Below are 27,199 nucleotides of genomic sequence, written 5' to 3' on the forward strand. Positions count from 1 at the left end.
CAAGTGATTTGCAAAGTTGGCTTCTATGCTGAGAGAAACTTTCCACATCCAAATACAGCGTGCGGAGTGGGATCTTTCCTGTTATTGTCTGGATCTCCTTTGACTGGATCATTTTTAAATGAGGAGTTTCCATGCTGATCCCGAGAGCAACCCCTAGCCCAGTAGCTGCCTTCCTCGGGACTCTCGGCACTGCCCTCGCCCAGGGATCCCGCACTTGGCCGCAGCTGCCATGCTCTACCTGGTTGCTCTCCTCTTGCACTGTCTCCCCTTGGCCATGGGACAGTATGACATTTGCAAGTCCTGGGTGACCACGGACGATGGCCCGTCATGGGAGTTTTATGCTTGTCAACCCAAGGCCATGCGGATGAAGGATTATGTGACAGTACGGGTGGATCCGGCAGGAATCACTTGTGGGGACCCGCCGGAGAGGTTCTGCACCCATGTAAGTGTTTCCCTCTTTATTTGACATGTTATCACAGACTCTGCTTGCAGGTGGCCAGAGGCAGTGTCCTGCCGAGATGCCGATATAAGGACATCTCGGTTCAGGGTGGCAATGGTGGCTGCTGCCTTGAGCTCTCAGTCTCCTGGTCTGCAAAATGGGGAGAAGGTGTCCTGCCCATCCCGGTGCTGTGCCGACGAGAGGTCGGCCCTAGAGCGGGGATGGTGCCAGCACGCTGAGGGGAGGGCGAGGAGGAGCCAGGGAAGGCTGAGCAAGCCCTGGTGTGGGGTGGTAAGGTCTGGGTTTTGGAAAAGCTCTGCCCCCAGCGAGCACACAACCTGAGCTGCTCTGAGCACGTCCCTCCGCTTGCTGAAGCGTGTGGGGTGTGTTCACCTGTCCCATCCCAAAAGGCTGCGCCGGCACCGGGGTTTTACCAGAGGTGGGTACATCTTCTCGGCGCGAGTAAGAGCGAGGGGCAGGGCGGTGGAGGCCAGCGCGGCACCCACACGCCGGCAGCTCGGGCAGTTGGTCTGACAGCCACAAATTTCACTGAAGTCCCTGAAAATGTGGTTCTCCCTCTCTTCTAGCCTCCACATGAAAAGACTCTGTGGACAAACACTTGCCCTTGTAATTAAAATCTTTAACTTATTTTCTCTTAAATATTAATCATTGCATTTCATTCCGTGCACCACAAAGCTCAGCAGGAACGTTTGATTTATAATTCACAAGGCTTTACATTGTTAAAAAGAGTTCAGGGGTCAAAGCAAAGAGCAAAACAGTATGGCTGTAACGTCCCCTCCCAAATGTCCTCCAGGAGTGGTCCAAGCACACATTTAAGGCACAGGGACCAAGTCAGCCCATGCTGACAGGGTTTCCACTGGGGTGAGCACTGGACAAGGAGTGTCTTCTAAAAAAGTATATTATTCTTCTATTACCTATGATAAGAAGGGGAATTCTCCCTCTAAGTCAGTGGAGGGAGTCCCATTTTCTATTACCAGCATTATCCAGGCTTGTATACTCCATGTCTGTATAATCCATGCCTCAGCTTGCCACCCAGAAAATGCACGAACACCTAGAAAATACCCTGGGCCCAACCAGCTCAGGGCATCTCTTGAAAATCCAAGCGAAAAATGCAGCTTTGATACCAAGGGATGCTAAACATTTATGACCATCAGAACATGCTGCCAGTAGTTACCCAGTTCCCTCCAGCCTAAGGGGTCTCATTAGTACCAGGGAAGACATTTTCACTAATTCCAGATAAGTAGTGGCTTTTCCTTTTAAAAGATCATTTGAAAAGAAAGATTAAGTCAAAGGTTGCAAATAAAGCAGTTAACTATTGATGGGTCAGTCTGTATTTCCATTTATCTGACTGGCTGCGGAGGGATTAAAAGGTGAACACCAGATTGCTTTCCGCTACATTCACTGCAGCTATTTGCAAACCCTTTCTGGCTAAGGATGCTCCAGACTTCAGCTCCACTGACCTCCAAGGAAGCAAAAGACACCAACTGCAATCAGCTCTCTACATCTCTTGATTCAGTCGATACTGAGCTAAAATCTTTCTATTCTGGGCATCAGCAGTATTTCCTCGTAGCGTACGCCTGCCATGTGCTGTAACACTTGCAAACACCATGTACAGCCATGAATGGGAGTTACACAAATGCAAGACATGGATTTGCCTTCCTGTCCCTGCCTCACCCCGGGGTGCGCGCCTGGCCCAGCTCTCATCTCCCGAAACAGAAACCAGCACTCACGGCAACATCCCCGAGCAATTCCCTCATGAAGAATTCAGCTAAGAACAGGAGTAGTACATTGCAAGTTATTTTTTAGATTTTTGGGGGTAGGTTTATGAAATGCCACTGTATTCATGGCCCTTTCTGCCCCATCTTACACCAGCACTGTCCTCTCCAGAGGATTAAAGAGTTTTAAAGATGAAGCAGATGAAGAGCAGTCCTGCTGAGGTGAGCAAGGAACCCACCTAGCACTTAGTGCACAGAGTAGGAGATGGCTGCAGGAGAGATCCAGGCTCCAGTCCAGCCTAAGGACTTGAGTGGTGTGTGCTGGGAGGCCATCAAGGTAAATTTTCACAGCCTCTGTCACAGAGAGTGACACGTGGCCATTTACTGCTGAGCATCCCCTTATGGTCAGTAGAAAGTGGAATCAGCAAGAAATGGCCTTTCCATCACCGGTCCTGGGTGGTGACTTGACACCTATTGACATGCAGAGAGAGGCGAGCAGAGCCCGCAGAGGATGTGAGCGGAGTTTTGCTACCCCTGCGCAAAGGAAGTGCTGGACAAAAATCAATGTTGCTGCCCACCGATCGTTATGACCTCCGAGCCCCAGCCCTTGCTGCGAGAGGGGAGGGTTAGAGGCTCGCGTGAACTGCCTCAGCTCCTTGCCTGCCAACCTGCTCAGATGTCTTTCAGTGTCCTGTTATCCTTTCTCTTCAGGTTTTAATTATTTTTATGTAACAGGTGGGTTCTCGTAGGAGCCTGGCTTTCCAGCAGAGAAGTTCTTATGGTGGCTATATTGCTTTCTTAGGTGTCTTTCAAAACAGCAGGGTACTGTCCGTGCAGTTAAACTAATGTTACTCAGAATTAAGCGCAGCCCGGCAGGACGCCAGCACTGCTCAGACAACTGAAATCAAAATTAAAGACAGAAACATCCCTCCATGCTTCAGGCAGCCAGACCAGAGGGAGCTGGATGATGTCCCCGTGCAGGGCATCGCTGTGGGCAGGCAGAGGAGGAGAGTCCTGGTGAAAGTCAGGACCCTGTAAGACAGCGAGTGTTTCCTACGAGGCTGTACTGGTACCAGGGAGGCATTGCACAGCTCACAGCATCGCACGCTACGGTTGTAACAACTTCGAGCAGCACTCACAGAGAGTTCTGCAAAAGGAGGCGTCTGGGGGATTGCAGGAATTATTTGGAGGATTGTCTTTTCTGTTTTACAGCAATTCTGGTCACATCTGGCTGCTCCCTTCTGGTTGGGAAGTGTTTTGCTGCTTATTAAAGTTGGGGGCTTTGCTTTTCCACAGTTTCTGAACCTTCTCCTATTCATGTCAATGCCTTTCTGGCAGGGTCACCTGAAAAATGAATTGTACTTTCCCTTCTGGCAGAGCAGGGGGAGTGGTGGGAGCAGGAAGACAGATGGATAAGTAAATAAAAGCCTGAATGAATCTAAAAGCGTGACTGAAGACTAATAGGGAACAGAACTTCTAAGCGAGGATGTTGAGAGAAGGGTGAGCATGGCACAGAGTGGCTAAATGCAGATGTCAAATGAGAGGGGTTTGCAGGACAGGCACGGCTGGGGAACAGCAAAGCTGTACGGGCTGCGTGGGGCAGAGGGGAGATGTGGCGTTCCTTCGCCATCCCACCCTCCCGGGGAGGAGGAGGAGGATGGCACAGCTGGCAAGGTGCTCCCAGGTATTGAGATATTCTGAGATGCTGAAGCACTTCTTTGATACCGAGCAGGGACCTCTGAGAATTTCACTTGCAAGCGTCGGCGTTTTGCACACATGATAAAAAAATATGCAGGTTTTGTGGGCAATTTACACAGGGGGCGGGCGGCGGGGAGCAAGCACACACGAAAGCCCCAGTCCCTGCTCCAAACAGGTTTGCAGCTCAAGGGCTTTGCAAATCATTCTAGCAAAAGGAAGGTGGGGCATACAGGAGAGGTGTCCGGAGCAGACTGCCGGTGAGACAACAGCCATCACGTAATGGCTTTGCTGCTCCTTGACACGCCGGTGAGAGCTCCCCGCACCCGGCCGGCAGCACAGGGAGCCCAGCTCGCCACCGGGATGGGAGCCCCTTTTTTTTCACCCCCCCAGAGGTGTCGAGACAGTATTTCTTGTTCAGACAATGCTCTTTGATGCAGGGCCGAGCTCTTAGCCCATATTGATGGGTCAGGGGTATTTTTATTTGGCGTCAGCATTGTTTCATCAGCTAATAGAGCTTGTTGATTTTGGCACGGGTACATGAAAGGAAAAGGCTTTATTTATTCATTACACATTCAGCCAAATTTGATGTTTAGTTTAATTCTTAGTGAAACTTTTCTGAATGACATGTGGTTATAAGGCTTATACTAAAGAACTATTTCTCTTATTAGACTGGATGCTAAAATTGGAAAAAGCAGACAAACTTTTGGGCACAGAAACCCTTTTCCCGACATTCTTAGCCCATCTCATACAACTCGCCCATCTCGTACAACTCAACCCAACCATATCTTCATACCCCTGTTTAGGTGCAAACAAAGGATTGTGAGTTTGGGGATGATTAAAACTAAAGTCGAAGTTTTTACAGTAAGAAGGAAAATGGAATTGCTTCAGAGATGCTCTGCCAAAAGCATTTTTAAGGCTGCAGCATGATCTGGTGGTTTAGAGATGGATTCATCCCTTCTGGTACCCTGAGCAGAGACACAACCCGCAGCCCTTCCCCAGCCCACCCATCCCACGGGACGTGCCCGTGCTGCCCCTGCCCCTTGTTTCAGGCAGGCGAACCAGGGGGGCAAAGTGCGAGGGGGGGCAAAGTGCGAGGGGTCCTCAGCCTTGCGACCGCCCCAGGGTTCAAGGGCAACCTTTGGGCTGAGCGGAGCCTGTGTACAAGTCAAATGGAAAATCCTTTCCAAGAAAAGTGGATGTTCTCCCTCCTCCTTGAATAAATCGGCATTACCCACTGTTGGTTGCAAGCCCATCCTTGGCCTTAGCAGAGGGCTGGGAGTCAGAGCTCCCCTTTGCCCTTCCTTACAGGACCTGTATGGCATTGGGGACAATCACTTTGCCTTTATGCCAAAATTCAGCAGGACAAGAAATCCACTCTCCGCTGTCAAATTGCCCATGACATCTTGGTCAGGCTTGTGGGGACGGAAAGCCGCATCTTTCTTTTCACATCTGTAAAGTGCTAACAGCCCCTCTTCCCCCTTGAACCTTCCAGTGCATTAAATTAACGCCTGGAAAATACTCCCCTTTCCTTTGAGGAGAGCCTGGAAAAGGCAACGGCTGCCATTTCCATCTGGATGAAGGTTTCCTAATCCACCCCTTGCACCCGTCGTGGCATTGCTTTCCAGCGTGGGAGAAAGGGCTGGGGCCTTTCGGTTTTATTCCCACCCTTAATCACTTCTCAGTATCAGGGTTGCTGCAGAGAACACTACTTGAAGTCAAGATCAGCAGCTCCTTGCCCTTGGGACCAGACCCTTGGATTGCATGTTATTAGCTGCTCAGCAAATTACACACTACTCTCCTGCCACAGAGGCTACTCTGGAGCGCGGCAGGATCTTGGTGTTATAAAAGCAGAGGCTTTACAGAAAATGAAAGAATACAATTCAGCTTTAAATTAGAGAGTGCTGAGCAAACGGGATTTCCCCTCACAGTCCGTAGCAATTTCCTTAAATGCCCAGTTCGGGATTCATCTTGTTGTAAAGTGGGATGCTGCTCCCCTAACAAGGATCATTTCCACTTGCTGATGGAAAAGACACAGCGATAAAAATTAAACTGTCAAGTAGATTTAATTGGTACAGTGAGCAGAAAGTTTACCCCCATCTTGAAAGAGATGGAGAAGAGTAAACTGCTTTTAAGAAAAGCTTTGCTCTTCAAAGGGAACAGCGTCCAGATGGGAAAAGCTGGAGAGAACTGACTCCAAAGACTTGCTGGCGAGCTTGGCCAGAGCTGGGAGAGCAGCTCTTACACTCACTCATACATCAGCTCCAGGTATCACAGTTTTCCATATGCAACTTTAGAAGCTGAAGGCATTCAGGGAAGTCCTTCCTATTTATTTTAAAATCTGTATTGTATTCTATAACATAGACATGATTTCCCATTAAACTTTAAAAGGGATTCTCCCTACAGAAAAGACTGCCCAAGTGGGAAGGAGCGCTCTCCTACCCCACCCTGGTTTCCCTAAGTGAAAGTCCAGTTTTAACCTTAGTTGAGCCTGATTACAGTTTCAGACCCCAAACAACCTTTGTACCATCAGGATTTTGAGGCGTGGGGCTTAGGCTGACCCAGCCCCACAACCCTGCCCGTTGTCCCACGCAAGCGACAGCCACGTCCCCACTGTTCCCCCTGTGGCAGCACTACGAGCTGCGGAGGCACAGTCGCTCAGACCAGTTCACTGATCCGTCTGAAAATTACCTCTGCAAAACGACCCAAACCGCTTTGCTTTCCGCTCCCGCAGCAGCTGCGGGGCTGAGCGCTTGGCTGCGGGGCTGCCTGCAGCAACAGCAGGGTTGCCTGCAGCAGCGACAGGCAGCAAACTGCAGAAGCGGGGTTGCAAAATCACGTACGGCACTGGATGGGCACCTCTCCCCCCGCGGTTACGCTCTGGGGCGGCGCAGCGACGAGCAAGCAATCCTGATGCTCTCAACGGGGACCGTCCAAGCTCTGCACCGGGTTCACCCCATCGTTTTGGAGAAACCACAATGGAAACATGCCCAACCTGCACCAAAACCCCTGCCCACGGCACGAGCGGCTCAGCAGGGTACGGAGCTTACAGCAACACAGCGATGGCTGGGGGTCCCTGAGGTTAATGAATTCCTCCTCTGACCTAGATGGTGAGCTCCATCAAGCGTGAGCAACAGCAACTCGGCAATGCTTGGCTAGCAGAGCCCGAATTTCTGACTTGCCGGGGTTATTATGCACGTGGGCTGTTGCTGACCTGCTTAGCAGGAGTTCTCCACCGAGGTGGTGTGAGCACCACTGCTGCTGCCGCCCTCTCGAAGGCATCCATCTCCTCAGGCACCCAGCCTGCAGTGCTGAATACACCCTGGGTGTTACTCGGGCAGTTCAATGCAGTGCACTGGTTCCTGTGCTGGAAAACACCAAAGGGGCTTTTTCCTCTATGGACTGGAAAGCACTGCTTGATGACCATCCAGGAGATGTCTATGGGGAGAAGCCGATGCCTGCAAAGCCCTGGCTAAGACCCACCAGCAAACAGCAGTTTGGACTTCCAGCCTTCGCCCCAGGCAGATGTGCCATCCCCTCCCACGCAGTGCCCTAACTCTGCCTGCAGCCTCAGCTGTGTCTCGGGAGGTCCCCACAAGTCCCCCCATCTTTCAGGCCGGGTCACTGGGACCTGCAGAGGGTGCACGTTGCAGCACTGATCCCGCACCCGCCCTGCTCCACTGCCCCGACCTGCGCTTGCTCCGGCGTTTGGCACCGGTGCCTCTGCACATCTGCTCTGTGCTACGAGCAGGCAGGCTTAGGGAAACCTGTGGCTTTTGGCTCCGTGGGGGTTTCTCCATTTGTCAGCTGTCCCCAAAGAGGCTCCAGCCGCAAGAGGGGACTGGCAGGGGCTGCTCGTCCAGGAGCTCCATGGGTGCAGGCACGCAACGATGCAGAGCTACCAGGTTGGGTCTCAGCCCAGCTGGCTCCCACCTCTCCCGCTTGCTCACATCTGTGCAGAAGCCACTAACGCAGCAGCCTCCCCTCCCCGGAGCAGCTCCACGCACGGCGCTGCGACTCCAGCCTCCTCCTCCTCCTCCTCCAAGTCGCAGGAGAAGGCGAGTGCCAGCGTGTGATTAGAGCAGTGCGGTGATGGGTGCTGAAGCGGGCAGCAGGATTGCACATCCATGAGTGGTGCCGGGTGGCTCCAGCACCCACGTGCCCTGGGCTGGCACCCATTTTGCTGCATGCTCCAGCATGGGCAATGGGTCTCTGCTCCCCCGGTGCTGAGCTCCGCGTGGATGCTGCCACTGCCATGTCCAGTCCTGCCCTCAGCACCTCTACGTCCCTCTTAGGGGGAATATCCCAAAGGGAGAACTAGCACAGCTTCAACTGGTTTTTACTCCCAGCCAAAGGGTTTGCAAGCCCCCATCCCCGGCCAAGTCGGCTGCTTCAGCTCCATGGTGCTGCCATTAAGGGGGTTTGGGGGAGCCCTCTAAAAGGAGAGGATCGCAGTCCTGCCCTCGGGGACAGCCAGGGCACGTTTCGGGCTGACCACAGTGTGGTCCCAGCCACCAACAGGCACCTGCTGAGTTGTTCCCCTAAAAGACAGCATAAAGCAGCCAAATACTTTGCACGCAACAGCAAAACGAGTGCGCTTGACGCGGCAGACACAGGAGCCCTGATCAGAGGCCAGAGGTGGGTGCAAGGGTATCCACCACCCAACTCTGCTCCCCCCGCGAAGGCTTTGGGGAAGATCGGCACCTCCATTTGATGACCACAGCAGAGCCTCCGCTCCCTCCCCTTTCCCACCCCCATCCTCCACATCCTGCCCTCCCCCATTCAAACTATCAGGGCCTCTCTTACAGAATAAAATATTAATAGTGGCGTAGCGAGCCTCTCTGCAAAGGCTGCATGTATTGAGCTTACAAGGCGCACAAGCTTTTAGAGAGCAGGACACTTTTCCTACTTCCTAAGCATTTTCTTAGTCCTGAATCAATAATGCACTCGGAGCCCAGCACACAGGTTGCTGCTGTTGTGCTCCTGCTGGTAGGGGCTGCAGACACGGATACATCTCTGTAGCAAGATGCAAGGGCTTGATAATCTGGCAAAGAAGGGATGGGGCAGGATGCAAGCAGCTCAATTTGTAGACAAGCTTCAGGGAAGTGCACTGGGAAGAGCAAAGCTTGCAACTCTTGGGTACAGAAAGTCCGGGTTTGGAGACAAGCTAAAAAACAGTCAATGGGATTAAATGCCTGCGTTTTTGAACATGTGCCCACGGTTGCTGGCTGAGGGGTGTCTGGTTCATCAGCTTCTGATCTCAGGCTCTAGGTCACCCCGTAATCCACAAATTTGCAAAAGGAGCGGTTGCAGGGGTGCAGCCCCGGCAGGGAGGTGGGTGCGGAGGTGAGCCGAGGGCGCCAGGAGGGATGGGGTTAGAGCAGCTCACTGGGGATTAGCAGTTCACAAGGAAAGAGCTGCTCAAAAATTATTCCATGGGAGGCCGGGCTGCGGGCAATGCGTGTGCGTGCCCAGCACAGATGAGATTATCTGCTTAGGAGTGGAATTTTCCGGGCGGCGTTAACCCTTGTGTCGCCCACACATCAGCTGCACGTGCGTTTTTTCAGGACAAGGTGCTGGGCAGCAGATCCAGCAGCAGAAGCCAAGCTGCTGCCTGGCTGTCCTGGGGCTTTGGAAATGGAAGTGCTGCCCTGAGGTCACCCTGCAAACGGTGTGCTCGGGGCCCTTCTTGGAGAGGTCACCTGTGGACAGGGCTGATTTCAGTCAGGAGGTTAAAATTCTTCATGTCACCAGATTTTCTGACCGTTTCTGGCTTAATCAGAGTGGGCGTGAAGGGATTTGTGTCTGTGCACGAGCGGTGCCGGCTGCGTTGCGAGGGTGGACAGGTGACTTGGGTCGGTCCTTGTGCACGATGGGCAGTATCCCCCTCCGGATCCTCCCTTTGCGGAGAGGATGCTTCCTGCCTGGATGTCAGCCTCCTGCAGAGGTTGTGTCATCTACGGGGCAAAGATCAGTTCAGACCCTTTTCATGGAGGTACTAAGCAGACCATGGGGAGAGTTTCAGAGACAGCGTGGGGTGAGAACGGAGATTTCCTCGACCATCATGGTTTGCCTTGACCCTCACGTCAAGATTGGGTGAAGGAGCCACTACTTTGCCCAGCTGCAGGTGCCTGGGGGAGCTTGATCTTCAGAAAGGTGGAGCCCCCAACGCTCCTGGTGAAGCCCGGACCTGCTCCTGAAATCCCTCCCTGCCTCAGTTTTCCCGCCTGGAATTAGGACATTGCACTGCCACTGCACGACCCTGTCTGGCACTGTGATGTTTCCCCACGGCTGGTGGAGAGAAGGGCACAGTGCTGAGCTAGGATGAAATACGAATAAGATGCTTCTCGAATTCAGAAGCAGAGGGGGAAGGGGAAGAGCAGCCGCAAGTAGGAGTTGAATCTCTTCTCTGGCGGAGAGACGGGCCCAAGGGAGCCCGAGAGCCTTGAACAAGCGGCGTGCTGTTCGGTGAATGAGTATCTGCTTCAGGCCAAAGGGAAGAGGCAAAAAGCAAAGCAAAATGTCTCGCTGAGCGCGTCCCGGCGCGTGCTCACTAAGAGCCGTACCGCGAAGCCGACGGTGCTGGTTTCTGCTGACTCACGCTCTCCCGAATCCCACACGCAGGCAAAGCGTGTCCTAACGCCCGTGCCGAGGGGTGACCTTGCACTCGGACAACCTCCGATCCGGGAGGAAGGGGAAGGAAGCGGAGGAGCAATCAATCCCCCAAACAATGGCCGGGGGGGAGATGGAGGGAGTGACATTCGGCTGAGCCAGAATTAGCAGCAGATCTGTGGAGGGACCCCATTTCCACCCTATTAATAATTCATTCCAGCTCTGCCTTTACCTGCTCATAAACAGCAAACAGCTTGTTAGCGAGGACGGTTTTCTCCCCCTTTGCTGTCTCTGCCCTAATAAGAGCCCCTTGCAGATGCCTGGGGGGAGGGAGGTGGTGAGGGAAGGGCACATGAGCGAGCAAAGCACCCCACCAGCCCACCCTGAGCTTCCCATCCCATCCCATCCCCGCAAGGCTCCCTGCCCCGGAGCCCACTGCCTCCCAACTGGAGCTGCCCTTCCTCTGCGGAGGTGAAGCTGCGAAATAACCCCTCACTGAACCATGGATGCCTTGCCAGAACCTGCCTACACGCACAGGACGTTTAACAACATCTCTTTGGAGGGTTACCACTAAAAGAAGAGCAATGCCTGCAGGGTGTGCGGACAAGGGGTTTGCTGGAGCATTCCCGAGCACCTGAGCAGCTCTCGGGCAGCAGCCGCACAGGCAGCCCCTGGGGAAACGGTATCTTCTACCATACGAGACAGCTTCTGGATTATCTAAAATATATAGAGCTTGACCAAAGTGGTATTTAAAAAAAAAAAAAATAGAAGAAAACATAGCATCTTGAAGAAAGCTATTAAAATTTCATTTCAAAAAGGCTCATTTCGCATTCAGAGCACCCCCAGCATCTCCGCGGTCCAATGCTACGGTGCGTGGTCCCATCCAGGACCCCTCCCCTCGTGCCAACAGGCATCCCAAAACCGCGCAGGCAAAGCTGTTCCCGAGACGTTGGCCAGGTTCGAGTCACAGCCGTGCTGCGGGGAAAGCCTGCTTGGGCACTGGGGGACGGGGTAGTTAGTGCAAGAGGAGCGGACCCCGGCCAGGCAGCTCCGTGTGGCCTCCCCACGGCTCCCGGCGTCCCCTGGAGCATCGAGCAAGGAGGGCACAGACCTTCACCCGGGCTCATGGGGAGGGGCCAGCGCAGGGCTGTTTGGCTCGAGAGGGGCCTCTTATTTCTCCTCAATTATTTTCCGTGCTCCCAGCCATCTCTGCCGGTGAGTTATGCCACTTGCCAGCTGTTGGAAATAATCGCTGTAAATTAATTACGGTTGTTTCACCCCTCTGATCCCTCCCAGCCCATGAATAGAGTGAAAATTAATTGTCAGAGAGTATTTCCAGTTCTCTGGGAGTCCCGTCCTGGCCACTGGCAGGTTATGGTTTATGCCCTGAAGCATGAGATTTAATTACCCACAAACATTATTTTTGATCATAAAATCACCTTGTCTTTCCATAAATCCAGATAGAGCAGTTGAACCCTCAGGTCAGAAGCAGCAAGAGTGAAAATACCCCGTAATGGCGTTAGGACGAGCCCACATTTTCTCCCAGGTAAATTCAATTCTGTTTGGGAAAGAGCATCGCATCCTGGAGCAGTTATTGGAAGAAAAACCAAGGAAGTTTCCCGAAACGCGCATCGCTCGGTGTGGCCCTTGTCAAAAATTTGTATTGCAGAAACTAGATTTAACTCTGTATTAGTGGGGAGGATAAAGGCAGTTGTCACCGGAACTGGGTTGGGACGGCATCTTCCCCACTCGGCACGTTATTTCTCAGTGCTGAATCGTGGTGCTGACAGGCACCGGAGCGAACCCGCAGCCCAGCCGGGATGGGGACAGGGACAGAGATCCCTGCAAAGCCCCGGCAGAGCCAGGGAAGCCAGAGCAGGGGATAGAGGTGAAGCGAAGCCCCGTGGCTCCGTCCCAGCGTGAATTGGGGGAACTCAGCTGAGCATAAAGAAGCAGGAAAGCACATGCACCGAGACGATCGTTTCAGCTTTATCCTGCAGCCTACTGAGCAAACAGATCCAGCTTGGTGCTGGACGGGGAAAGGGAGGGGGAGAAAATAAAACTTAGGGGGGAAATGTGTTCCAGAACACCTGCAGGAGAGGCAGGGATGGAGCGGGCTGGCCCCTGCTCCCCTCCGCGGGTTGGGGACCCCCGTCTCCCATGGCCATCAGTCCTCCCTGTGATGGGAGGTTGTTCAGGGAAGGGGAGGCTGCAGGACACCCACGGTGGCACCGGTCCACGGCAGGGACGTTAGCAGGGCAGGAGGGATCAGGTGCACGCGAGGATTTTGCTGATGCGGTTGTTTTGCAGGATCTGGAGGAAATTTGATACCAAGTTAAGGACTTTGTCTCTGTGCGAGGCAATGTGGGGACTCTGTGAACCTCATCAGCTAACCTTTAAGTGGAAAAATCAAAGGCAGCGTTGTAGGTGCCCTGCAAGAAGCAGAAGGGCTTTGGGATGCACCCGAGAGCTCCTTAAGCATCATGGCTGCACGGGGCGGGCGCTAAGGAGGGAATTGTCCCCTCCTGGGTGGAGGTGGAGGTTCAGACCAAGGTTTCCTTGCCACAAGCACTCCCGAGAAGGAGGGAAGGAGGTTTCTGTGGCATCGCCCGCCCCACTGAAATTACTCCAGCAACCACCTGACTCGCAGGCCAGCAAAACGCTGCTTCTGCGCAGGGATGTTTTTCCCCTGAATTACTTGTGCCACTCAGAAAAACTGGGTGAAAACCTACAGATAAGAGGGGCAGCGCCATGCAAACCCTCCTCACCCACAGCCCCTCCACCTCGCACAGCGGTGGAGGGTGCCGGCTGCTGCCAACGGCCCCGCGAGGGCCAGGAGGGACAGCCTTCGGTGGGCACCAGACCTTCTCCTGTCTGCTCGAGGAGCCTAGTCGTTAAGCAGATCTCTCATTTCAGAGTCTGCAGGAAGCTCCTCCTCGTGTCGAGGGAGCCAGACCCAGCTCTTCAGGCTCTTTAGGCTACGGAGGGGGCAATCAAGTGACCCCCAGTTCCAACCAGCGTCAGCGCTTGCAGGAGAGCCTGGAGAAACCCAAGGTCTGAGAGCTCTCTGGTTGGGTTTGAGAGCCAGTTCTTGGGGAAAAAACCCACTACAGAAGAAAGGACCCAAGAGAAACCCACACAACAGCATAGATCTTTGTGCCAAAGAAATGCATTTAACTTTTTTCCCCTTTGATAAAAATCTTCCGATAAAAAGCCAAGGATTTCCCTCCCCGAACTAAAAAAATACAAAGTTTGGGCTTCTGAAACTAGTCCAAGTTGATGAGACCTTGTCATTACTTTTAATAGGAGACTGATTGTAATTAAAAACAAGTTGGTCCCAAGGTGACCTAGGTTTTAGCAGAGGCCTTGGCTTAAACACCACAATTCCATCAAGCAGAAGAGACCCCTGAAAGGAAAGCAACTCCAGGGGGGTTCCCTGGGCCAAGACACCATTAAACAAATCACACCGGGTTATGAGAGCTGTGATGAGCATCCTTGGCCGAGCAGTACAAACTTTCACATCATCTACTTATTTTTCCTTGCTCACATCTTGGGTTTTTTTTCCCCCTTTATTATTATTATTATTTTTCTTCATTGTGCAGCTAGTGGTTGCAATTGCTTTCCAGCTTCCCTTTGGCGTGGAGGTTTCCTGAAAGCTGCAGTTTTATTTCTGTGCGGCTTTCGCCATTCACAACAGATGTCTAGTTTGTTTAAAATATTCAACAGCTTAATGATTAATCAAGTAATTTCACCTACAAAAGTATATAATTTTATGCTGTGAGGCTTAAAAATGGCATTATCTGCCAGGAAAAAAAAGCAAAACAACTTTGTGCGCTCATTAAGAGCCCCAGAAACCAGCTGGGCTTTGTAAACCCGGCGCCTTTTGTTGTGGCTCTTTTCCCCTGTTCCCTCCCTCCCCGGCAAGGTGGGGAGCAGCTTCACTGCAGCATCCTGGATTCCTGTCATCATGCCTCGTCAGACCAATATCTTGTTTCTTAAGAAATCCTCCTCAAGGAGCAAGTCCCCGCTGTCACCTTCAGAAAGTCCCTTTTGCAGCATTTCTGCCCGGCACCGACCCCAGACACCGAGAGGAAGCAAAACCCAAGGGCTGGGTCTGCAGTCACTGGGACTGGAACACATTTCCAGCTTGAGAAGTGAGTCCATGTGAACCTCGTGAGGTTCAACAAGGCCAAGTGCAAGGTCCTGATACTGGGGATTGCCCCGACCCAGGTGCAATAGAGGCTGGGGGATGAAGGGATTGAGAGCAGCCCTGCAGAGAAGGACTTGGGGGTACTGGTGGATGAAAAACTGGACATGAGCCGGCAATGTGCGCTCGCAGCCCAGAAGGCCAACCGTATCCTGGGCTGCATCAAAAGCAGCGTGGCCAGCAGGTCGAGGGAGCAGATTCTGCCCCTCTACTCTGCTCTGGTGAGACCCCACCTGCAGTACTGCGTCCAGCTCTGGGGCCCCCAGCACAGGAAAGGCATGGACCTGTTGGAGCGGGTCCAGAGGAGGCCACACAAATGATCAGAGGGATGGAACACCTCTCCTGTGAGGAAAGGCTGAGAGAGTTGGGGTTGTTCAGCCTGGAGAAGAGAAGGCTCTGAGAGACCTTATAGTGGCCTTTCAGTACTTAAAGGGGGCTTATAAGAAAGATGGGGACAGACCTTTTAGCAGGGCCTGTAGTGATAGAACAAGGGGTAATGGTTTTAAACTAAAAGAGAGTAGATTCAGACTAGATATAAGGAAGAAATTCTTTACGATGAGGGTGGTGAAACACTGGAACAGGTTGCCCAAAGAGGTTGTAGATGCCCCATCCCTGGAAACAGTCAAGGCCAGGTTGGATGAGGCTCTGAGCAACCTGATCTAGTTGAAGATGTCCCTGCCCATGGCAGGGAGGTTGGACTAGATGACCTTTAAAGATCCCTTCCACCCCAAACCATTCTATGATTTGCCCCATGGAGGCACAATCTTGCTATGATTCCGTTTGTTAGGACAACTTGTCCTCAACAAGGGTCTTGCAATTTGCCCCCGGGTATTTGCCCCTTTGGGCTGAGCTGGGGCTAAGCAAGGTTGCGGTGCTCTTTGGTGCACTCTCAAGAAACGAGCAACCAGAAGAGCATGCTGGAGAGCTGGAAACCTGCAACGTCTAGTTGCCCTGAGGACACTCACAACTGATTTAATAGTGTGAGACTCAAAGTGAACTGGTTTATTTTAAGCTCGCTGAGACCAAGTTTGCCTGGCTAATGCGTTCTGACTTTTAGATTGAAGACGTAAATATCTTGAGACTTTGGACAGATTCTTTGGAGGACACACGGCTTGGAGGAGGAAACCAGATTCAAAAATAATACCTGGAATTGTCTCAACAGTGCTATAAGTGATCTTACCAGGACCAACGGAGCAGCCAAAGTATGGCCATCTGTTTCCGCTCCCTCCTGCCCTCCCGGCTGACTTCAAACCACCCCACCAGCAGAAAATGCATTGAGCATCCCGTGAAGGAAGGACAATTCAATAAACCTAAAACCAAAAAGGAACACTTCATTTTAGCAGAGGAAGCCATAGTGACGTGACTCACTCAGTGGCTTTTGAGGCTCTCTCCCACCTTTCAGCACTGTCACTTAGAGGTTATTTTTGCGTTTGCCCTGTTACAACCACGCAGCTCTCGAGCCATGTGCCGCTCCAGAGCATCGGGGTGGTTAAAGACATCTTTGGGCTTGCTGCCTGCTGAGCTGAGCGTGTTTACAGGTTGGGATGTACGTGAGCCATCAGGGATTGTGCGCTCCCATTCCCTGATCTCTGGGACGAGCATATGGGAGACAGGCAGAGTTTTGGCTCCACTTCTCCCTGCTCTTGACCCGCCAGGTCCCCTGCCAGGGACATGCCTGGCCAGCCCTGTCCCTCCAGACGGGACACTGGGAGGGGTATCATGCTTGTCAGACTCGGTTGCTTCCCTCACTGCTCCTGGGAAACCTGTCCCGCCTCCCACCCTGGCCACTCTTTACTCGTCTGGGTAATGTTTTCTTATTGTGGTTTGGTCACAGAGTCCTTCCCTTGTGTAATTTGGCCACTGCTTAAGGAAGCCTCCAAAGAAAGCCCTGCTAGGAGCATCATCCATAGCCCTGAAGGTGAAGCTGGCCACTGTGGGGACAGCTCAAGCAGCAAATACTCAGCGGAGATTCATTTTACACCAGCTGAAGGGCTTTGGCAGCCCCGACGGCTGCCACACGCAAAGAAAGGAAGCCACGCGGCAAGAGCACTCTTGCCAGGACGGCTCCATGCACGCAGACTCCTGCTCATACAGAGCTGGTCTGAGCAGCAAGGCGGGTTTATCGGGGAGTTTTGTGCTGCCGCCTCGAGCCAATTCCCCACCTGAGCCCACCGAGACGCTGCACTGCTGCACCCTCCTTCAGACAAGAGGTGAAAATGGACCTCCAGGATGGTCTTTTAAGGACCGTCCTATTAAGCCATCTGTATGACCACATTAGCAGTAGGACCATACTGCAACACAATATGTTGCCTCAGCACAGGAAACGTACTCAGAGCCCCCAGCACTTCAGCTGATGGGGATTTTTCTTCCTTTTCCATCAGCCAGTGCTGTAAAAGCTGCGCTAAAAGGCAGCTACATCCCCCAGCAGGAAGCTGTGTCTCATTAGCAGAGGTAAACAATTCCTCTGAACGTGACGAGTCAGGAGAGCATATTAAATATGTCAATATCTTAGGTTTTTTTAATCCCTGCTCCGGAATAGCGTGTCACAGCAGGAGAGGACCCCTGCCACAGCCCAGCTGGCATCTCCCCTTGCTCAGGACATCTCCCCCTCTTTGGGAGGGGTGTGGGGAGCGCCTGGGCAGGTGCCCTCACCCCTCAACCTCACCCACCCGAGCAAGCCTGAGCAGTTCATTGATTTCCCTTGCTCAGCTGGCTCAGCTGCAAGCAAGTAAAAAATAATAAAAACTGTACAGCCATTTGCTTTTAAAACATCAACCGAAGCATCCGTTTAGTAGCCTCCCTGCTCCGGGGATGGGCACCGCACCAGAGCTCAGTAGCTCCGGCTGCAGCCCTTCCTCCCAGCGCACACGGAGATGGCAAAAGCCACATGTTGCTCAAGTTAAGGTTGTAACAGGAGGAGCAAATCCCAGCACGGCACTCATGGCTTTACCGTCAGGCAGGTGTGTGTCTGAGAGCAAGACAATGTTGAAAACAGTATGAGTTTTGCCCTGTTTTATCAACTGGCTTCTGCTGCTTTCCCTGGCATCCTCGTGTACACACACAACAACGCATGCTTTATTTACAGGAGTCCCCTTTTCTCCCCAAGGCTGCCACCGCATCCCCTGCAAAGGAGCCTGGTGCTCACGTACAGATCGGCTGCTTGCTATTTTGTTTTATCCCTGCTGCTGTGGAGCGGCCTTCTGCCTTATTTACAGCGTGCTACTCACACGCTGCTCAGAAGACAGAATTATTTATGTCCTCCTGAGCTTTCCTAGGCTCCTCAGCACTGTGGGCTCCACTCGCTGTGCAAACAGTTGCTGGCATTCAGTGTGTGTCTCCGAGCTGCAGGGAGGCACCAAAGGCCCATTTTACAGACATGGAGTGGGGAAGCTCTAAGTAGTTCCCAAGACTTTTGGTTGCCCAGCTGGAGGTGGCAAAGCCCAGATTTTCCAAAGCACCTCATGTTACACAGCAGTTTCCATGTTCAAAGCACAGCCCCACTTTGCACTCGAGAGCACCCATTTGTACAAGCCAGATCCCCTCCTCTGCTTTGCCCGGGGCACACACGGGGCACCCTAAAAGCAGGTCACGAGCACTTAGACTCCAACAGTTTCCCAGGTCAAAGCAAGCGCACGGTGCAGGATCAGTCCCCAGTGCCGTGGACACAGAACCAGCCTCTTCCCTTGCTTCCCCACGCTTGCAGCAGGGCTCTCCCAGCCCTGGGACGCAACCAGCCTGTGCAGACCCCAGCCCCGCACCTCATTTGTTTGAGTCCCCAGGTACCAGCATCAGCTCCCAGCACCCTGGTGCTGCAGAAGGTCCCCAGGGCCGGGCAGGAGCACGCTGCTCCCTGCCCGCAGCACCTTCCCACGGCCTCCCGACCACACACAAACCATTCACAAACAAAACCACAAAACCCGGCTCGGTTTTACCTTGCAAGTCCGCTGTGCTCGGGAGGGCCAGACCTCACACCCCAGCAGGCTCCTCACCTCCAGCCCTCAGCTCTGAGCAGCTCCAGCTGCTTTATCACCTCCTGCCCTGCCAGGTGGCTCTGCTTCCCTGACAGGGGTCCCGCCGCAGCAGAGCCCACTGTCATACCAATCCCTCTCCTCCCTCCCCGATCCTCTGGATTTTGAGTCCGAGAGGGAGGTAAAGCGACAGCAAAGAGATGCTTCGTATGCAAAAAAGATTTGCAGTGTGTTGCGGAGGTTTTTTTGCGGATGGTACCCACTATAACACAGCCCCACATCATCCCCAAGGCAGGTCTGACCCACACGCTCCTGGAGGCAGGGCCTGCAGGGCAAGTAATGACGGGCTTTAACACACATATGGATGAACAATAAACCCATTGGCGTAGCTAACCCTGATGCCCACCTCCAAAACTTCAACATTTGGTGTGTGACCTTGACGATATGTCCTTAGTGCAGTTCAGCGCATGTGGATGCGTGCGTGTGTCCGTGCAAAACATGCAAGCTTGGCTGTGCACTGTCACTTGTGGGCAAAATGGGATGGCTGGACCTTTTCTTCCATTGCCCAGGCCTGCAGGCAACAAGTGACGTAGCAGCGGACACTGTCACCTGGATGGGATGAGCCATCCTTCCCACCGTGGTCCCTGCGGGCAGGCAGGGACCATTGCACCTCCTGCCTGCAGCTGGGGAAGGCAGTGCGGCTTGGGAAGCGCCTGTCCCCGTGGGCAGCGAGGCTGCCGGGCACAGCTACGTAACTTGAGTTCTGCAAAGACAGACGTTAACTGATGTTCCCTTCTGTTTGCCACGGGCTAAGGGCACCCGGACAAGCAGCAAGAGGCTGGGGACGGTGTTCAGACTGCGGGAGTCCCAGGTCCCTTCTGGGTGCTGGCGGGTGGGCACAGAGCCGCCTGCCCCGTTCCCTTCCTGATCCCCTGTCAGCTCAGCCTCTGGTTAGTTTGGGTAGGCTGAACTGAGGAGTGACCAGCAATGGTCATCACATCGGGCTGAGTGGGTGCATCCCGAGCGTACCCGCTCTGCACATCCCCGAGGCAAGGATGCTGTCCTGGGGACAGCGGAGACACCGGGAGCGCAAACCTCTGCTCTCTCTGCTACCGCCCAGTCCTGTCCCAGCTTAGAGCTGGGGAAATGGGGTTTCCCTCCTCTAGCCGTGCTCAGAGGCGCTGGGGGGACGGTGTGTCCCCAGCCCGTTCGGCATCAGGAGCCATGAGGCATGGATGTGCCTTGGGGATTTTAGCCATTCGGTTCTTGCAAGGGAGCAGGGGTGAACGCAGCTTTCCGTAGGCTTGTAACTTGGCCAAGCTTAAGCGAAGTTTCTCAGAGACTGTCTCGGGGAAAGCGCTTTCTATGAAAGTTGCCCCTGTGCCAAATTGAAAGGCCCTTTCCCAAAGGGCCTTTCAAAGGAAACAGCTCAGCCGTTCTTATAGCAAAGGCAAAGCCACATCTTTCTGTCTTAAATTCATGCTCAAAACCAGCATCATCCAGAGCCAGACCCCCAGCATACTCCAGTTCAGCCCAGCAGTTAGTGTTTGACACAAGCAGCTAAAACCAGGGCCCGGTAATGGTGCGAGCTCGGCCACGTGCCCACGCAATGCCCAGGCGTTGCCGCCTTCTCTCGTGACCATTGTTGTTGTTCCAGGAGAACCCATACCTGTGCAGCGATGAGTGCGACGCCTCCAACCCGGACCTGGCCCACCCGCCGAAACTCATGTTCGACAGCGAGGACGAAGGGCTGGCCACGTACTGGCAGAGCGTGACGTGGCGCCGGTACCCGGAGCCGCTGCTGGCCAACATCACGCTGTCCTGGAACAAGAGCATCGAACTGACGGACGACATCGTGATAACCTTCGAGTACGGCCGGCCCACCATCATGATGCTGGAGAAGTCGCTGGACAATGGGAGGACTTGGCACCCGTACCAATATTACGCAGATGACTGCATGGAGGCCTTCAGCATGCCAGCACGGAGGGTCCGGGACCTCTCCACCACCAGTGCCAACAGGGTCCTCTGCACGGAGGAGTATTCCCGCTGGGCGGGCTCCAAAAAAGAGAAGACCGTCCGGTTCGAGGTGAGGGACCGCTTTGCCATCTTTGCTGGCCCTGACCTCAAGAACATGGACAACTTGTACACCCGGCTGGAGAGTGCCAAAGGGCTCAAGGACTTCTTTACCGTGACCGACCTGCGGATGAGACTGCTGAGACCGGCCCTGGGGGGCACCTACGTGCAGAGGGAGAACTTGTACAAGTACTTCTATGCCGTCTCCAACATTGAAGTCACCGGCAGGTAACGGCTGCTGTATTTCTTTGGGCGTCTCTTCTCGGAGGGATGAGAAGAGGGTTACTGCTAGAAAACTAAGCCATCAGCGTTTCTGTCAACCGATAAGATTATCAGTGTTTCTCCCTCTAATACCCTTTCTCCCCAGGCAGGGCAGCATCGGTAATAAAACAGATGTGTCCTTGCAGGGAACGGCTGGGGCACCTCCAAGGCTGTGTCTGAGAGAAGGGCTGTGTCCTCCGGGAGCTGGCGCGGGCGGGAGCTGGGACATGGCTTGGATGGACGGTCGGGGTCTGAGTTCCCTCTCAGATACCCTGTCCCCAGCTGTGCAAACACGGCCAGCCTCTGCCCAAAAATCTCAGGGGCGATGCCAGTGGATCTGGGGGGGAGGTGAGGAATGAGGCTCGCCCCACTAAACTCCGGCTCTCTGCCAGTACAAGCAGGATGGGTCATCCAGAGTCAGTCCTGCACCCCCGCAGCAGCCCCGGCTCTGGCAGACAAATTTTGGGGTGAGGGTAAACCACCCGACAGATCTGGGGCAGGGGAAGGCAGGAGGGGGTTTGTTTCTCCTGGTTTTTGTTTTTCATTTCTCTGTACGATGCCATATGTTACGTTATGACATCAACTGAAAAAGCAAAGTAAGGTGGAAAAATGCCGAGATGGCTAATTTCCCATCCAGCTTGTGGATGCAGCTTGTGCGAGACTTACAGGCGAGAGGGGAAAAATCTCCCCATCACCCACCCCGTGCTAACAAGAATCACCACAGCGACAGAGGAGCCATTTGTATCGGTTCCAAACTGTTTCCTTCTGAGACTTGCAAGCAAAAATGTTTTGCAGGTGCCACCGACGCTGGCTTTGAATGGGCTCCAGGGGGAAGGAAGCTGCAGCGAGGGATGGGAGAGCCCTTTCCTCCCGCGGGGGCAGGCAGGAGGCAGCGGTGAGGGCAGCAGCAGGCAGAGGGGCTAGGTCTCTCTCATGGCATGGTTGCCTGTGTGGGACGAGCAGCCGCGGCTCTTGGCTGGGCTGGCAGCGTGTTGGGGTGCCTGCTGTCGGGATTGCTCGGGGGGGAGCCCTGGGGAGCTCAGGCACACGGGCAGAGGTGCGGGAGAGCACCTCCGCACATGTCTGCAAGCGCCCAGGTTTCAGTGCAATGTGCTTCTGGACAAAAATGTGCAGAAAGAGATGTTACACCTGCCCATAAGAAGTATTGCCAGGTGTACTAAATATCCACCGTCCTTGAACAGCTCAGGATGGGGCAAAATAGCAAAGTAAAGAGGGTGGAAGGGAGGGAAAGCAGGCAAAGGTGAGAGAAAAGGCCAGCGCGTTGCCTTCCCCTCCACCCCAACCACAGCCAGTCTTGCCCCCTGCTCTGTCTGCCGCGGCCCCGCTCCTCCTGGGCGGCCAAGCTGCCCGCGGGGACGCTTGATGTTACTGACAGTGGGGGAAAGCCACAGGGATCAATTCCCGGCCAAAGCCCACACTGACCAGGGCAGCTGGCAGGAAGGGTTGGAGCTGGTATATCAATTTATCCAGGCTGGTTAGACTCTGTAACAGGGACGCAGAGTTTTCAGCTCAGAAAGTGGTAAATTAGAATTAAATATTTGATGTCAATGCTTGTGCAATGCTTGTGCAATGACCTTTGGCTTCCAAGCATGGAGATAACTGTGCAGATAACCAAGGACTTGTTAGTGCACCTACAGCAGCTTTGGGATACTTGATGCTTTAAGATACATGTTAAAATACTCTTGGTGTCCCATGAACGCCTTCCTCCTCAGAGCCCTTTACCTTTTCTGCCTGCCTTGGGCAGGATATGTTGTTTCAGTACTTTTGACTTCAGGATTCTCCACAAACCATCACCTTGCTGGCTGTCAGCTGTCTGCCTCCCCTCATACCCAGTCCCCACCAGCTTTCGAGCTCACTGGCCAAATTTAATACCATTTAATGGCAGCACAGATTGTTTCAAGAGATGAAATCCCTACAAACTTTATGAAAAGAGAAAACTAGGGCAGGGGAGGAAAACTCTTTCAAACACCCCGGGGAGGGGGGGGCACAACCTCTATGAGACATCCAAGATTCCACAGCCGCCTGCACCCTGAGGACAGCTCTGGCGAGGGAGGCTCGGGCTGCGAATGCCCGGTGGAAGCTGCAATGCTGCTTTTTTGCTGGGGCCAGAATGAGACAGGTTGGGGTTTGTTGGCCAATTCCTGGCGGCCTCGCCCCGGAGCTGGAGCGCTGCCCGCGTGGACGGCTGCCTGCGTGGACGGCTGCCTGCGTGGAGGGCTGCTGCAGAGCAGCAGCTCCTGCTCGCCTCCGCTTCCCTCTTGGCTCCGCTCACCATGAGCTGCCTGACAGTGACTACTGCGATGCAGCAGGGCCTCTGGGAGGAGAGGGCTTTTCCTTGGCCGGGGACAAAGAAAACTCTGAAATCTGCTTTTTTCCGGCCCGAAGTCCAAGTCCTGAGCTACAGCAAGACCCAGCTTTGCACTGCTCCAGCTCTCCCCATCTGTCCCCGCTTGCTGGGCCAGTCCCCAGGAGAGGGGGTGACACATCCTGGATGGGGAAGAAGTTGATGCCTGTCCTGAGCTGACTTTTCCAGCTCCGATGGGCACAGGGCAGGGAAGGATGACCGGCTGAGGAGCTGTGGATAAGTGGTGTATAAGGTGGAGAAGCTTCATGTGAATTAACTCTGCTCCTGTGATTATTCTGGTCCCAGCAAGCAGGTTTTTTTGCTGGAAAGCAATCTAATTCCAGCTGTAAGCAAAGCCAGTTACAGTGCAGGGACTAAAACCAAATTAAATCTTGTGTATGGCTCAACAAGGGGTGGGTTATTGAGAGGAAGAGAGGAGAAATCAATGTGAGCCTGACAGGAGCGGTGCACGGGGAAGGGGGGAGGCAGGGCGGGCAGGGCTGGGGATGGACACATGCTGCCTCTTCCAGGACATGGGAATGACCACGTTCGAGGAACAGGAGGAAAGTGCCTAGATAAAATGGGGGGTGGTGTTAGGGATCCACTACAGGGGTCATGGGAACGAGAGGGAAGATGATTATGAAGAAATGAGGGCTGAAAGGCAAAAAGCAGCCAGAAAATTCCACCCGGAGAACAGAGATGTGAGCAGCCTCAGGAGGCTGGAGGAGTGGTGCCCAGCCGTGGAGTGTGGCATTCCAGGAGCGGTGCATGCCATCAAAGTGCGTGGCACCGCCTGTGCCCCTGTATGGCACCAGGATTTTGGCAGGCAGCTGGCAGTGCCCGCAGGCGATGAGACACATGGCAGCTCGTTTCCAGTTGATGTTCACGGTCAAGGGAAGAGCAAAACGCTTTGCCCTCAGAGCAGACCATGAGCCTGGGCGGTTTCTTATGCCGCAGCCTCAGCTGATGGGTTCAGAGAGGTTTCTCTGATCCCCTCGGTCCATGTGCTCCTGAGCCCCCATCCAAGCACGCCCCATCCTTCACCCTTCTGCTTCCCACCAAGGAAAACCCCTCACCGCGATCTCCCAAAGCTTTTGGGAAAAGCAGAAAGAGACGGAGCAAAGGACATGGGGAGAAGGGGAAGGAGTTTGCTGCCTTCTCTCCTCCTGTAGGCCAGATGGACCAGGGCAGTTCAAGAGTTTGCCAGGATATCCAGAGGGTCTGGTGAATCCTGAGGGTCACTGCATCCTTCCTGGGTGTTGGTGCAATGGGCTGGTGCTTCAGGGCCTCCTCTGCCCACTCCATCTGTATCTCCTCCTCCCACAACCTCAACCAGGACCATTTCTCTGTTCATGGCTGACAGTTTATTTTTACTCTCTTTCTTCTCGGTATCTTTTTCTTTTCGGTTTTTTTTTTCTTCTTCCATCCTGTCCCTATTGATCTGCAGAGTAACTGGAGATGCAGAGGAGTCAAGACAGGAATAGACACGAGCAAGCCCTTGGCCTGTGTGCTTGTGTGTGTGCCAGGCAGGGTGGGGAAGGGAAGCGGAAAGACTTTTCCCCACAGATCTCTATTCACTGCTTAGTTTTCTCCTCGGCGCAGCAATGAGCTCGGTCATCTTCTCGGGAATGGGTGAATGAGCTTTTCCTGGCTGCCAGGACTGACGGCCGGCGTGATGAAAGCCGCCGGTTCTCTTTCCATTACACACCGTGTCTCTTTGGAGTAATTTTTTCCCCTTCATAACGTCAGTCACCGCAGTGCTCAGCAGGGCACGCTTCATCACAGAGACATTAATAAGCCATAATTGAAGTTAATGTGCCATGGCCAGGACATGTGGATCCAGTTAGGAGAAATCAGATTGAGCAGAAGTGAATCAATTTTAGGCTGATTATTAAGATTTCTCTCCTTCGTCCTCCCCTGCCCCAGCGCATGCTCTGTCTGTCTGTCTGTCTGTCCATCCTGCTGGTGATGAGCAGTCCCCGGAGGAAGGCAGGAGGAGGGAGTGTTATTCATCCCTGAGCAGCTCCATGTAACAGTGCCTCTTCTCACGCTTTGCTCAGGCCAAAGAGGCACCAACAAGAAGATGAGGTTTCCAGTTTTGTAACGGCATTTCCTTTCCTCTCTTAACCAGTTGCCTTTCGGAGGGTTTCCTTGGCTTCTCTTTTGCTTACACAAAAGAACTGAAGGGAAAAGCCCTCTATGCCTCCCTGCTTTCCCCTTGTGTGGTTCTTGGTGCCGTGCACAGATGCTCTCTGGAAGGCTTTGCTCTCCACATGACTTGGAGTGGAGAGTTTGCGCTAGTGGAGCAGAACGAATTCACCCAGCCTGTTATCCTGGTGCCAGAGCCAGGATCAGGCACTTCAGTCCTGAAGGATCAAGGCCATCCCCCAAAGCACCTCCTCCAATAAATCAGGCTGGTTAATCGTCAGTGGTACCCACATGCAAGGGATAAATTTTTCTGCCTTCTCGGTGACTCTCAAGATGCGGTGATGCTCAATGCTGTATTGCTGTTAAAGATGAAGCAATTCCCGCTCAGCCTGGTGGCTGCCTCCTGCTTCTGTCCTCCAGGCCAGCACAATGACGGCAGCTCAGCGTGCTTCCCCTCCGGTTGTAGCTCAGCTCGAACCAGGGGTGCCAGCGCAAGGCGCGTCCTGGCTGCCCTGAGGCTGCTTTGCCCTGCTTAGACATTCCTCCTTCTGACTCTGTTGATGAAGCTGTTGGAGAGCCTCCAGCTGTAGAGGTTTGCAATCTTGACTTCTCCAACAAAGCTGTCTCTAGAAGGGAGGAAAGAAGAAGTTTTGGTCTGTGGAGCCTCTTGTTGAGGGTCTTAGATTTTGTGTAATGACCGGTGCCCTGGTTGAGCGCCTTTCCCTGAGGAGCAGGGTGGGACCTGCTGGCTGCACCACCACTGCTTTGCAGAAGGGGGATAGGCAGGGACCTGGGCTAAATGATCTGTGAGAACGTGGGCTTCCCCAGCCGAGCTTGCCCAGCCCCAGTGCCAGAGCATCACCCCCAAAATAGCCATGGGCTCACCCAAACATCTCCCAAGAAGTAGCCCAATGCCCCTGCAGCCCGTGGCCAGCCTCTGCCCGCACTCAGCAGCTTTGGGAAGACCACGAAAAGCAGGGCAAGCACTGCCTGCGCCTGTCCCTGCTCCTTCCCCCACAGCTCCTGGCAGCCAGGCTTCGGGTCTCAGGAGGTAACAGCATCCTCGTGTCAAGGACGGCCAAGTCTGCGCCAACAGCGCGCCGCGTTCCTCGGCCCGTCCTCACCTCCGTGCTGGGCAGCCCCCGAGAGCTGGATGGCTGAATTTCCCTGGCATTCCTCCAGGCTGGAATTAGCTTGAGTTCAAGCAAAATCTTGCTCTTGGTCATATAGTTAAATTAAGTTAATGCGCGGCAACTGTTTGCTTGGCTTTCCTTGAGTCTCGTAAAGGTTTTTACTCCCACTGCAGCAAGATGGAGGGGAAACTTGCTGAGCGGGAGGGAGGGAGTTAGCGAGAAACCCGGAGAGCTCCTCCTTCCCCCAGACACTCGTGACACTTTGTCAATAGCCGGAGACGGATGCGCAAGGTCCTATTACCTGCTCCTGACTTCGGTTTGTGAAGGTTTTTATTTCCCCTCCGATTTTGTTGCCGAGTTGCGTCCGGCCCTGAGCAGATAATAGAATTTCATCGATAGACTGAGAAGGTGATGTATGTTAAAGCACTTAATATAAAGAGACTTCTACAGGAGCCCAAATTCAATTTGGCCAATGAACTCAATTGCAGGCATTATTGCATTCCAGGAGAAAGACCAAGAGCATTTATACACATTACTCTGCAAATATTTATGTTCACGTATC

At 53.6% G+C, this 27,199-nt stretch overlaps 1 protein-coding gene across 1 annotated transcript in view; it reads left to right on the top strand.

Moving 5' to 3' along the window:
• The first annotated feature begins 229 nt into the window (after positions 1-229).
• NTNG2 (netrin G2) overlaps positions 230-27,199 on the top strand; it is a 48,185-nt gene continuing 21,215 nt past the window's right edge. The window contains exons 1-2 of the mRNA XM_050908003.1: positions 230-442; positions 20,315-20,958. Of these exons, the coding sequence (XP_050763960.1) occupies positions 230-442; positions 20,315-20,958 (857 nt within the window). The remainder of the gene's footprint in view (positions 443-20,314; positions 20,959-27,199) is intronic.

Source organism: Gymnogyps californianus, chromosome 18, assembly GCF_018139145.2.
Source record: "Gymnogyps californianus isolate 813 chromosome 18, ASM1813914v2, whole genome shotgun sequence".
Classification (NCBI taxonomy): Eukaryota; Metazoa; Chordata; class Aves; order Accipitriformes; family Cathartidae; genus Gymnogyps; species Gymnogyps californianus.